The following is a 13446-nucleotide window of genomic DNA, read 5'->3' as shown; positions in this document are numbered from 1 at the left end:
GACTTGGGGAAGTACCCCAAGTGCCTGTACTGGGTTGAGTACCCGTGGGACTTTAGGCCTGTGTTACCCCAAGGACACAGGGCCGCGAGACAGTCCATTCTTGGGGTGGTGGCGGCACGTTACCCCCAGACTAGCGAGTGTGCTCCGGGAGAGGGGTCGGCCGGACATAAGGCGCCCCTAGGGAGGCATTCGGAGCCTGGAAGGTGGTTGGGCGCAGGGAGGTGGGCAGCTCAACGCAGGAGCACCCCCTACTGGCCCGCCTCACGTGGTGGAAACAGCAGAGGGATACTAATACACAGCTGTGTTCCTGAGCTGGGATCTCTGCACCCGCCACACAGCCCACTATGCCATTAGCCTTATTGGCAACAAGGGCACACTGCCAACCCATATTCAGCTTATTGTCCACTGTAACCCCCAGGCCCTTTTCTGCAGAGCTGCTGCCTAGCCAGTCAGCCCCCAGCCTGTACTGGTGCATGAGATTGTTCTGTCCAAAGTGCAGGTCTCGGCACTTGTCCTTGTTGAACCTCATGAGATTCCTTTTGGCTCAACCCTCCCATTTGTCTAGGTTCCTCTGAATCCTAGCTCTACCCTCCAGCATATGTACTACTCCCCCCAGCTTGGTGTCATTTGCAAACTTGCTTAAGGTGCACTCTATGACATCTTCCAGGTCGCCGATGAAGACATTGAACAAAACCAGCCCCAGGACCAAACCCTGGGACACTTCACTTGATACCAGCTGCCAACTAGACATCAAGCCATTGATTACTACTCTCTGAGCTGATGCTCCAGCCAGTTTTCTATCCACCTTACAGTCCATTCATCCAGCCCATACTTCCTTAGCTTGCCTGCGAGAACGTTGTGGGAGATCGTATCAAAAGCCTTGCTAAAAGCCAAGGTACACCACATCCACTGGTCTCCCTGCATCCACAGAGCCAGTCACCTCATCGTAGAAGGCAATCAGGTTGGTCAGGCATGACTTGCCCCTGGTGAATCCACGTTGACTGTTCCTAATCACCTTCTTCTCTTCCAAGTTTAAAAATGGATTCTTTGAGGACCTGCTTCATAATTTCTCCGGGGACTGAGGTGAGACTGACTGGTCTGTAGTTCCCTGGATGCTCCCATTTCCCTTTCTTATATATGGGCACTATATTTGCTCTTTTCCAATCATCCAGAACCTCTCCTGATCACCATGAGTTTTCAAAGATGGCCAATGGCTCTGCAGTCACATCAGCCAACACCTTCAGCACCCTCGGGTGCATCCCATTCAGCCCCATGGACTTGTACACATCCAGCTTATCTCAGTAGTCTCAAAACCTGTTCTTTCACTACTGAGGGCTGATCACCTCCTCCCTAAACTGTGCTGCCCAGTATAGTAGTCTGGGAGCTGATCTTGCCTGTGAAAACTGAGGCAAAGTAGGCATTGAACACTTCAGCCTTTTCTGCATCCTCTATCACAAGGTTGCCTCCCCCAATCAGTAAGGGACCCCCACTTCCCCTGATCCTCCTTTTGCTACTGAGCTACGTGTAGAAACCCTTCTTGTTACCCTTCACATCCCTTACTAGCTACAACACCAAATGTGCTTTGGCCTTTCTGACTTCATGCCTGCATGCCTGAACAATGCTCTTATACTCCTCTCTAGTTTTTTGCCCAATTTTTCACTTCTTATAAGTTTCTTGTTTGTGACTTAATTTACTGCTAAGTTCCCTGCTAAGCCAAGCTGGTCTGTCACACTTGCTAGTCAACCTGCACGTTGGGATGGTTTGTTCCTGCACTCTCAGTAAGGCTTTTTGAAAGTACAACCAGCTCTACTGGACTCTTCTCTCCCTCAGACTGGCTTCCCAGGGGCTCCTGCCCATGAGTTCCCTGAGCAAGTCAATACTTGCATTTCTCAAGTCCATGGTCCTTACTCTGCTGCTCTCCATCCTTCCTTTCGTCAGGATCCTGAACTCAATCATATCTTGTGGCCATCCACTACTACATTCATACTGAATTCCCCACCAACTCTTCCCCATTTGTGAGCAGCAGGTCAAGATGAGCACGGCCACTAGTTGGCAGCTCCAGCACACGCACCAGGAAGTTGTCCCCTACACTGCAAAATCTTCCTGGATTTCCTGTGCACTGCTGCACTGCCCTCCCAACAGATGTCAGGGTGATTGTAGTCCCCCATAAGAACCAGTGCCTGTGATTGGGAAACTTCCACCAGCTGTTTGATGAAGCTTCCTCCTGGTCTGGTGGAAATTTATAGCTAGCTGGAGCTTTTTATGGCCCAATAAGTACTTTGCACATATAGATGGTCTCAAGGTAATTGCATAAGACCTGCAACATGTAGATGGGGCCCTAGGAGGCTTCAATGTTAGCCAATCATTACAAAGTAAAATGCTAACAGAGAGAGCAAGAATTTAAGAAGCAGAGGTATATGAGGAGACCATTTGGGATGAAAACTGCAGAGGACAAGAAACTGGATGCTAGTACTAAAAGAGCAGGACTAGGAAGAGAAAGACACATGGGACAGACCAAAGCAGGCCAATCAAAAATAATTTTTAAAAGGACCTTGAGACGAATGGGTGAAGGCTGAGGATGTGCACAGGTGAGGGGGCTCTGCTCCATCAGAAGGCATATGTCACCATTCTGACATAAGCTTAAAACCCAAGGAGGACAACAGAAGAAATCCACCATCTTCACAGCGACTTTTCCAAGCATAAACACACTTTAAAGCTTCATACCAATTGCTCATATGCAGCAGCTCTGTTCTGGTAGAAAGTGGAGAGATCAAGGTTTTTCTCAGGGGGACATAAACTGATAGCCTCTGTATAGCACTGAATGGCTTGCTCATATTTTCCTGCTTTAAAATACTTGTTGCCTTTGTTCTTTGCTGCTTGGGCTCTATCAAGAGGGCTCTGAAAAAGAAAAGAAGAAAACAAAATGACCGGTCAGCCATACTTACCCTAGAGATTATATACAGGAAAAGATTTATAAGTAATACATATATTGAAGGGTTGATTTTCAAAAGGCACAAAATGAAAGTAGCTGCTTTAAGTCCTATTTGAATCTGAAAATCTCCTTGTGAATTCTGAAAGGACAGAACAGAGCCATTTTGTACACACAGTCGGGATGGCCAGCCAAATTCTGAATACATTCACTGTAATATCAGCAAACAGCAAAGTGTCTGCACTTGATAACGCTACATGATCTTTGAAGATACGTGACTTTTTTCTTCAGATACGAGACTAATTTATTTCCTACAGTTTAAATGACACAGCCAATAGAAAAACAAAACAAAACCCACAACTTCAGATCAGCCTGAGCAGGAAGTTTGATCCTTACTAATGCATATATATTTCATTAAATGGGGCTGAATCAGCACTGTGGGAAATATTCAAATAGAATGGGTATACTATGAAAAGATCTACTGATCAGGAGAAGTAAAACCTCCCCTTTGCTCTATCTTTCACTGGGCCAATTGTATAGTTGGGAGAGATGGTCTATGTATTGTACGAGGGCCAAGATCACAGCTACAACAACACTTCAACTAAACTGCAGACGAAAGTCAGGTTTAACTGTTTTCCAACCACTGGCCAAATTGTTAACTACTTTGAAGAAAGCCACGTGACTACTTATTTCTCAAGTACAGAACAGGCTGTAAAGCCATTCCTTGTTCATAAAGAATCTGAAGTATCCCCAGGACTCCTTGCAGTCAGAGGCAGCATGCATAACCCCTGTTTCTGACCTCCTCCTCCCTGCACCACTGTAATTGTTACAAGCAACTTCTTATTACAGACCAAAGCACAAACACTTTTCAGTGTTTCTGCGTGTATTCAGGTTGTATGCCAGTCATATACACCTCCATGAAAACATATTTAAGGACAAGGAAATATTTCTAAGACTGTACAACCTGACAGGGAGGCCCCCAAAGCAACTGCAGTATCTGAAACTACCCTAGACTTTTTTTCTTCTTCAAATGACTCTCTCACATGGATAGAAGGCAATGATTAGCAGAGATCCTGGTTTTCAAAAAAAAAAAAAGTCACAAATTCTCCAATTAAAACCCGCCAATTCTGCATTTTTCCACAATTAAAATGAAACACTGCTATATATATAGGTATCAGTTAAACACAATGTTTTATTGATATACTTACAATTTAAAAGCAATTTAGAAATCTACCAGTGCCTCAATTAAACCCAAAATCAAATGCCAAAATTTATCTCACACAAAAAAAATCAAAGCTTCCCATCCCCTTCGCTCACCAGGACGTGGGTTCAGCTGTGGCTGTCCCTTCCCTCCACCCCACTGCTTTGTGGTGCTGAGCAGTCCTGGTATGCCAGTACCTTGCCCATGCCTTTGTCCCTCACTTCCCACCCACAGCCCCCCAGCCCTGCCAGTGCTCCTCCCTCCTCACCCACAACCTCCTGGCTGTGCTGGTGCTCCTGAAGTCACAGAACCACAGCCACAACTGGTGCTCCTCACTCCCCAACCCACAGCTCCCTGCCCACTCCCCTGGCCTGCTGGAGGGGGCCCCCAGCTGCCAGGGTTATGGGGCCAGAGACCCAGGTCTGCAGCCCCCCACTCCTCCCATCAGTACCCAAGCCCCACCTGCCACCCATGGAAGATGGTGGCTGTTGTAGCAGAGTGAAGGCACTGAGCCTCCCAGCCCCACCCCACTCTGCCCTCCCATGCCAGGTCCCACACAGAAGCTCATAGGGAGATGGAAGCAGGGCAGGGAGCCCTGAACCGACATCTGCCAGCTCACATCCACTCCCCATGCACAAATCTGGGGGACACAGACCCCCACCTCTGGGGGTGCATGCAGTGGTGGGGAGCCAGCCCTGCTACCACCCCAGATGAGCCACCCACACGGCTCCAGCCCTACCCCCAGCCAGGCCCTGTGGCTGTATATTCCCACTCCAGCCCTGAATCCCAAGCCCCACCCCAGCTGGGCAGTGCCTCCCTCCCTTTCTATATGGGCCTGAATCCCCCCACTCCCCTAAGATTTACCTGTGGAGAGCTGTAGGAGCTGCTCTCATGTTGCTTGGCTGCCATGTTCATGTGTGCATGAGTATGTGCACATGGTGCCCCCTGCCTGATCGCCCTCCTTCCACTCCCCACAACCCCTTGCAGGCTGAAACTCTGTCAGCCTGCAAGGGAAAACCCATTGTGTCCCATGCTTTTCTCCTTTAAAGAGAATATCCATGTTTTACTCCATAAGACAGAAAAATCTTCATTTTTCTCCATAAAACAAGAAAATCCTAATTTTTCTGTGGCAGATGGAAAACCTGGTTCCCTGATTAGTAACTGAACCTCAAAAACACACATGATATAGCACAATGTTGCTGTAGTAAGTATATGATTCCTTTTAGATGCCACTCTCACTGTAAATGTTTTCACATTTAACTGCTGTTCAGAGAGACAGGCCTAACTGAAAGAAATTCAAGCACACAAAGGAACAGTTTAGGAAAATAAAACAAATGTCAAGGACTTGCTCCATTTGTTTTGCATTAGACCCATTAACAGGCTGTAGGACGTTTCTGCAATGATTTCAGATTGATCGTCTCAAATTGCCTTTATACTTAAAGAGTTTATAACAACAACAAAAAAGCAACCCAACATTCCATTAATCTATTCTGTCTATTTTATAAGATTTTTCTCAATTAATCTATAACATATTGTATGCTTGGTGACATATTTGATGAAAAAAACCCAACAGGATAATACCCTTTTATTTCTTCTCTAGCAAACAGAACAGAAAGACTGCCTTCAAACCCTTTGGATACAGTAAACATATGATGCACTGAACAAAGCATTTGGCCTGTGCTCTGGAAAGTGACAGCATTATAAAGGAAATCTCAAATAATGACCAGTTCAAGGTTTTACTTTGGTAAAGACTCCTTAATGACAGTTTGAAGCAGCAGAATGCCTTTCATCACAATTATGGAAGTAACATTTGACGCAATATACAGCTGTGGCAGTATTTATTAGAAGTTATTTTCATAAGGTTTAACTCCTGCAAATGTTTGCTCTGGGTCCAAACCCAGTATGTGGACTGTCTTCTCTGGAGGCAGGACCAAAAGTGTTCAAAAGTACTGCTTTGGTAATCATGATAGGAATGGCTTTGTACAGTGGGACTCAACATGTGGCTGAGAGGCATACAATTGTGGCACATGACACCACCACACATGGAACCATGCCATTCAGCCTGTGGGGCTCACCACAGGTCTAGAAATGTAATGGTGGGGAGGGCTTTCACCACCCCACTCACCACCAAGTTTCTGCACCCTAAGGAACCCCACAGGTGAGATGACACGGTTTCACAGACTAGAGGTGGCCTGCAGGCTGGAGGTTGAATACTCCTGGTTTTGTAAAATATCAGAAAATCCATTGCATATTTCTGGAATGTACCTTTCTGAACCAAAAATAAAAATATCAACCTGGCACTTGTACCCAAAACATAACACACATTTATCCCTTTATAAACACAAGGTACATGCGTCATGTGTCTGCACTTACACCTATGTAACTTACTAGTTTGGCACGTTACCTTTGGAAAGAAGTGCAGTAAACCCTGGCTGATCTAATTTACAGTGATGTAGGTATATGTCCTGTGCCTGCTCTCGTCTCTGGGGAGACTTTTTTTTCAGTGCAAACAAGCTATTAGATTCCTCCATCACCTAGTGTATTAGTGCATACTGTGATAGCCAACCCAGGAGGCCTAGTCCTCTGTCCACTCCACACAGTGGTGTAAGTTGCATCACTGTACAAACACAGTGTAAGGCAAGTTAACATGTAGGGTGCCCTCCCCCCACCTACACTATTGTCATTACAAAGATACCATTACCGAAAGGTTCTATGGCCCAGGGGGCCACATGCATAGGACTAGAGAGATTTATTTAAGAAAAACATGTACATAACAGCACTACTGAGAGAGCTGAAGCAACAATTTTATGAACATCTTTATATCAACCTGCTACTTAAGACTAGAGCCAGAACATTCACTCAAGTCTCCCAAGTCCCAAATCAGAACTCTATTTTTGCTTTGTGGACTGAAATTATATATAGCAGATTTCTATTTCAGAGTAAATTCCAGCGAAAAAAATATTCCCCATATTTTTGCAAATGAGACTAGGAAAGGCTCTTACTGAAAAATTTTGGTGAACTCTGCCCGCAAAATGTTTGCCCATCCCTCCCTCCTACCTTCTGGTTTGAAGCAGAGTAACCTGGCAGAGAGCTTCCACCACCACTTCCAGGAAAATCTGCTTTCCAGACCACACTACAACTTCTTATATAGCTCATGAGCACAAGCTGAACAAACTAGCCCTTCAAAGCTCCTACCCATGACATAACAGCACATACGCCATACTCACAGAGCAACCAAGCATACTTTTTAACCAAACTAAAAGGTAAACTCCAACTGTAAGGTCTACTTGTGGCTGGGAGGTAGGATGAGCACTAGAACTGCAAACAAGGCACCTGTTACTCACGTGCTTTCATAGATGTCCTAGCTGGAGTTAGACAGCAAGAGGAAACCATATGAACCAGATGCCAGTGATGAGCAGCACACAGAGTACATGAGGAAAGTGGTAACTACGTTCAGAGCAAGGCACAAATAACTTTGCAGTAAAGCTTGGGGCCGCACATTGAACCATGGGGAGAAAACAAAATATTGAACAACTGGCTCAGCAAGCACTGTCTATGGATGAAGCAGGGGACAAGTGGAAAAAACAACCCATTATGATCATGTAATTAAAAACCATGCCACAACGTACAAGTACAGGGGACCCAAAATAAGGCTGCACAGACCACATGAACTTTGGCACTTCCTAACATTTGAGTGCTTGCTTTTACAACCTTGCTCATCTTATTTAATGTAACCTGAGTGTGTAATGTCACGCACACACCCCTCTCTTGGGAAGTGCAATCACTTCACAAGTGAAATGGCTGCCAGAAGCTGTACAAAAATCACAAAGTTAAATATATTGACACTAATATATAAATAGTGCTAGGGCCCTTCAAATCCATGAAAAAAGGACAGGAGAGCTGGTTATGACCACACATGAAAACTGCAAGGAATTTAGGACCAAAAGCTGAATTTCTTGCCTTCAGGAAATCTAAGCATTAAAATACAAACAAAACACAGATTTAAACCTTGTTCTCTACATAAGAATCTAACAGATTTATCTGGAATGAGAGAGAAACCAATAGGCCCACCTACTTCCTTGTATTGATATCAGGATCACTGATCAGGTCACAGCAGAATAAACTTTGGATAACCCTGACCCCTGTAAAAAGAAAGTAATAAAAGAGAGCCTGCCATACATAAAATTAAAAAATGCAGTTGCTTGGATGTTTGGAGAACATTTAGGATTAAGGAAAATTATTTCCCAAAGCATGACAAATCTTATTAGAAGTATGCTGTACCTGTTTCTGTCCCTAGCCCAAATGATATATTATCTTCTTAGAAGCTTTTTTCCTCTCCCCTGCTGCCCTGTTAAAGATTTCACAAAATGAGAAAAATCGGTCTAAACAGAACTGTAATACTGAACATGCACAAGGTACCACACATACAAATAGGTAAACTGAAAACCACTGTTCTTTTATTGGCAGTTCAAGGTGTTATTTGTCAAAGAACATTATTTTATTTAGATAAAATTAAATTAAGATAAGAGTGTCCCACCATCTTTCAATTTTGTTGAATCAATAATTATTATCCCAACTGCAAACAAATGCTTCCATTCTCTGGAACAAGAGCTTCTGGGATGAGAGCATCTCTCATCTAATTCCATCAAGCAGTGATTACAGAATCAGACTTGTGCCAGAAAAGAATTTAGGTCTGAGCTGTGTGAATTGCCCCATATAACAAATGTGATAACTTAACCTTAACTTCCCGCCCCACCAAATAATTACTGAAATATGTGAAGCTGAAATTTAAGTATGTCCAATAAATGCACAACAAATAAGGTTAGGCTAATACTTGCACCTATAATTAGGATTAACCCTTCCTGGTCATCCATTCATCAGTGAAAACCAGCAACAGATACCAACAGATTCAGACAAGCAGTATAAAAATGTTAATACATTTCAAAATTAATTTTAGCAATTGAATCTCTGAAGTCTACTTGCAAATCTCCTAAGTCAAGAATGCAAATCAGTAGAAGGATCTAAAATATTCTTCTTTGGTTGATTCCAAACAAACAGGTTAGATTCAACATAAATACTGCTAAGAGTACCAATTTAAAAATATGTTACAACTCAAACTACATAGCTGGCTTACTTGAAAATTAATTCTTTACTAAAACACTAAGTATGAGCAGCTCTGGGGATGAAGGAATTGCCATGTTTCCTCCATAGTAAAATTAAAAAGTAAAAAAATTGTACTGCAAAGTTGTCACATACAAACTAGTTCTCTTAAACTCTTTGACCGCATCCAGATGAGGATGGCCATGTCATATGTGACATCGCAGACTCATCTGTGGCACCACAGACAGCACATTCAGGCATTCCCTGGATTGCTATCTTGCAAGGTGCGGGTTTTTTGGCCCTGGGAGATCCTGAGGTCAAAAAAACCTCACACAAAAAAACAGGGCAGTGCACATGGCAGTAGTGCACACCACCCAAAACTGCCGAAGTGCCATGGCTGCAGGTTCCCCAGCCACCAGGTAAGGCTGCATGCCCTACCCCACTTGGGGTAACCTGCTGCATGCCAGAGCATGCATGGCACAGGCGTTCCCCAGGGGAGAAGTAGCAGCAGCACAAGGTGTGCCACTGCTACTTGTCCCCAGGGAACCAAATGTCCACACTCCTTTGGATGCGACCTTTGAAGCTATTGTGTTGTGAAGTCCTGGAATTAAAATCTTAAAACGGCAGTCATAGCTCATTCTTTATACTTGAAAGGTTTTTAGAGAAACTATTTCAAAGACTCAGGGTTCTTATTTTTGCAGGCTGCATTTTATTTCATTTTTAAGAGAAAAAATATCTTCTCTGCCCTCCCCACTTCTGTTTCAGTTGTCTTCCAGTAGGTTTAGAAGAGTGCATATTAACTGCCAAAGGCAGGACATTCATTTGAATAACTGCACTCCCACTGATGATAACTTTATGGAACCACTAATTTACTTTCCCAGATTTAAATGCAAGCCAATTGGCTGCTATCCCATCAAGAAGATTAGCTTTATGGTAGCCTTTCGCTACTAAGCTTCCCTTGCTCAACTCCAACAACCACAACAATCATCTTCATTAGAAGTTCGACTACAAGCCTGAAGCAAAAGTTACTTTGCTCAAATATGCAGAGGAACAGATTGGTAAAATACCCTCTGGCTACTAATATTATATTAATACAAAGACAAAGCTTTGAGTCAAGAACTGGCATTACAGCACATACCTTTAACAGAAACACATAAGAAGGAAGGGCAGGGATTTTTTCCTCACACCAGAAAGTACATGCTGTGCCCTGCAACCTGCAAGTGAGCTTTTCATTGGAGTTTCTGCTGTTCACATTCACACAAGTGCAAAGGGTGGAAAGCACCTACCAGATGAATCAAAGCTTATGTGTTTACATGTTGAGGAAAATGTTCTGTGCCCTCCTGTTTATGTTTGGGAAATTTTCTGTTTCTGCCCAGGGGAACCTATACAGGGTTGGCAACTTTGAAAGCCCTACTGTAAACTGCTGCTACTGAACAAGGTAAAGAACAAGTCCAAACAGCATAATTAAAAAATGCCTATAATTGTGCAAGCTTTGTGCTCTAGGGCTGTCACAGATGCCAACACTGCATGATGCATCAAGAAACACTTGTACCATTGGAACCATGACAGCTGACTGCCAATTTACACACCTAAGAACATCTGACACAAACACACCAGAACAAAACACTATTCAGGCTCCTGCTATAGTAAAAAGCGCAGGAAGGACATTTGTGTTAAGCCTGGAAAGTTCCTACCCACTCAGTACACATCTGGGGCACTTAACATTCCCATGACAGCTTCATCTAAAGATTCAATGTGCTTTCTGGGGTAAGAGCTCCTGTATTTTCAACCACTATGTATTTTTCTGAATTCTCAAAATGATTTATTGTATGATTCTTTGACATACTACTTGATTTTTAAAGATTATTTTTATCTATTTGTAACTGACTTAAAATGATGTGTTAAGCCAATTAATCCTTATTAATATTTGTTAACAAATACTGTTTAAAACTCCCTTGAATCCAAAACTTTAAGTCCAAGGATGATGAAGCTCATTAGAGGGAGACTTTAAACAGCCCTTCATCTGACACACCAAGTACTATACACTCCAACTGCCTAAACAATACCCAACTTGAGGTAAAAAAACTCACACGGGTAACATTTGTTAACCATTAAACGCACTCTTGGTGAATCAGCTTTTTGAAGATGATTCAAGAGTTGTAAATAAAAGGTAATTTCTAAATGATGACATGAGATACCCTGCTGCAAAAACAAAGCCAAAAAGTCTCTAACACCCATCAGTGTCAACATAGCTAGACTGACAGTTTAAAATGCCATTGTATTTTAGGGACAGTGTTTTTTCAAGCAGAATAAGGAATTTGCCGTAGATCAACAGATACCCTGTCAGCCAAGGATGACAGTGATTCATGACACACATGGGCAGCAAGTTTTAGCATTTTCTTTGGAATATTAAACCCCTACAAGAAGCTGAATTTATGAGCCCTCTTTCTGACAGGTAATATACAGATAGGCTGCTGTTCCTAGAATGAACCTTTGCCAGTCAGTATGAGAGTTACCTGGTCTTCAGACCTCTCTCCCCACTCCAAACCTCGGAAACTGAGACGTGTGCTTCAGAACCTGCACAACCACTAAACAGTTTTGCTTTTACCATCCCAAAAACAATGTATTTTAATTTTTTTTGTAACAACACCTCCTGCTGTCAGGTTCTGAAACAGTGATCCTTACATGTGCTCTCCATACATGGGAACATTTTGTGCATCTGCATTCTTAAGATTCTACTCTTACACAGAAATGAAACACATCCAGACTAATGTAAACTCCATTTGGGGTCACAAACAAGGCAGTGCAGCAGTTAGAAAGGAAGGAAATCTAAAGGCAATAAACATGTAGTGCAATTTGTTAGTGTTCTATCAGTCATCTTCTCTCTATGCACAGTAGATTGTGCAAGCCTTCTAGGAATTATGTGGGCTGTACAAGTAAACTATGCATTTACAAGGTATTTAGCAATTATTTTAGTGTTTTTTTCTTTTTTTTAAGCTGGTGCTCAGTTGTACATATATTGTAGAGTATGTGACAGGAAGAAAGAAGATTTACTAGATGACAAGTGCTCCAACAGTATACCAATAGTACCAGTGTTGGTAAATTTCTGTAGCTGCTATTTCTTGTGGGTCACAAGACATGCTTCCACAGAATAGAACAGTTCTCATACAAGGCAAAATAATAGCTAATGATTATTTCCAAAGGCAGTCCAAATATGCACCAGATGCAAGAAGGAAGTAAACAGTGAAGCAAACGCTATTATCAATTAGATAATGGATTCATCTGTTTCTCTTTCAGTCTAGTTAGGAAGAGATGCAATGTCAAGTGCTGGCATTAACAGAATTCTTATTAAACTGCTACTTTGTACCCTAAACTAGCTTGACCTTTGGCACACTGGAGATTCAAATTCCTTGTTAGATTTCCCAGCCATATGAGGAAAGCTTCACTTTTTACCAGCATAGTAGTTATAACATTATTTTAGTATAGCAACACACACAAAAGCAGGCCAAGTTCTACTGGTAAAAGTGCAGCTTTGCTAATATCATGGCACCTACACTAAGAACTTCCTACAGTGTCAGTCAGCAATCACTGCCCTTTACCATCATGGCCATGCCAACAGAATGCTGTATGGCAAGCAGAGCCCAAGAAAAGGCAGCTTCCAAACAGCAGATGAGATTAGAAAGGCATCAAAATATCTGGTCAAAGTAGGCAAGCTACAGGCCCTGAAACAGGTCTGTAAAAATATGATGGCACCTTCAGAAAGTGAGAACTAGACAGGGTAGATAAAAATCAATTACAAAAATTAAATTAAAAAAAAAAATCAGATTTTTAAAATGTAAATCAGATTTTTTTATTTGTGTTTTTTATTTTTTAAGATGCTTTTTTCCCCTTTTAAACAAAAAGCTATAAAAAGATAATTTTAATTTAAGGTATGTTAAAGCTCAAAGATATCATCATGGAAAAGGGAGTATAACTTTTGTATACTATTTGAGACAATATATTCATGTAACTTTTTAGAAAAGTCTTATGAATAGATCACAACAGACCATGGACTATATTAGGGGCCCAATCTTATGGGGTTCCCAGAGGCTCTTCTATAGATTAGTAAAGATTAAAGAAAACCACTCTACCTAATGGGACTCAGTGCTCAGCCTTGCAGATCCCAGTAAGCATCTCTCTGATGCTTAGTTTCAGTTCTCAAACTGTGGATTTGTGC

At 42.5% G+C, this 13446-nt stretch overlaps 1 protein-coding gene across 1 annotated transcript in view; it reads right to left on the bottom strand.

Annotated features, from left to right (window-relative positions):
- TOMM70 (translocase of outer mitochondrial membrane 70) overlaps positions 1 to 13446 on the bottom strand; it is a gene marked incomplete at its 5' end in the record, with an annotated part of 44677 nt that overhangs the window by 23946 nt on the left and 7285 nt on the right. The window contains one exon of the mRNA XM_019523739.1: positions 2725 to 2898. Coding sequence (XP_019379284.1) covers positions 2725 to 2898 — 174 coding nt within the window. The remainder of the gene's footprint in view (positions 1 to 2724; positions 2899 to 13446) is intronic.

Source organism: Gavialis gangeticus, unplaced genomic scaffold (assembly GCF_001723915.1).
Source record: "Gavialis gangeticus isolate Ggan-Ray unplaced genomic scaffold, GavGan_comp1, whole genome shotgun sequence".
Taxonomy (NCBI): domain Eukaryota; kingdom Metazoa; phylum Chordata; order Crocodylia; family Gavialidae; genus Gavialis; species Gavialis gangeticus.
The sequence above is the reverse complement of the archived record's forward strand: the minus strand, read 5'-3'. Positions and strand labels throughout refer to the sequence as shown.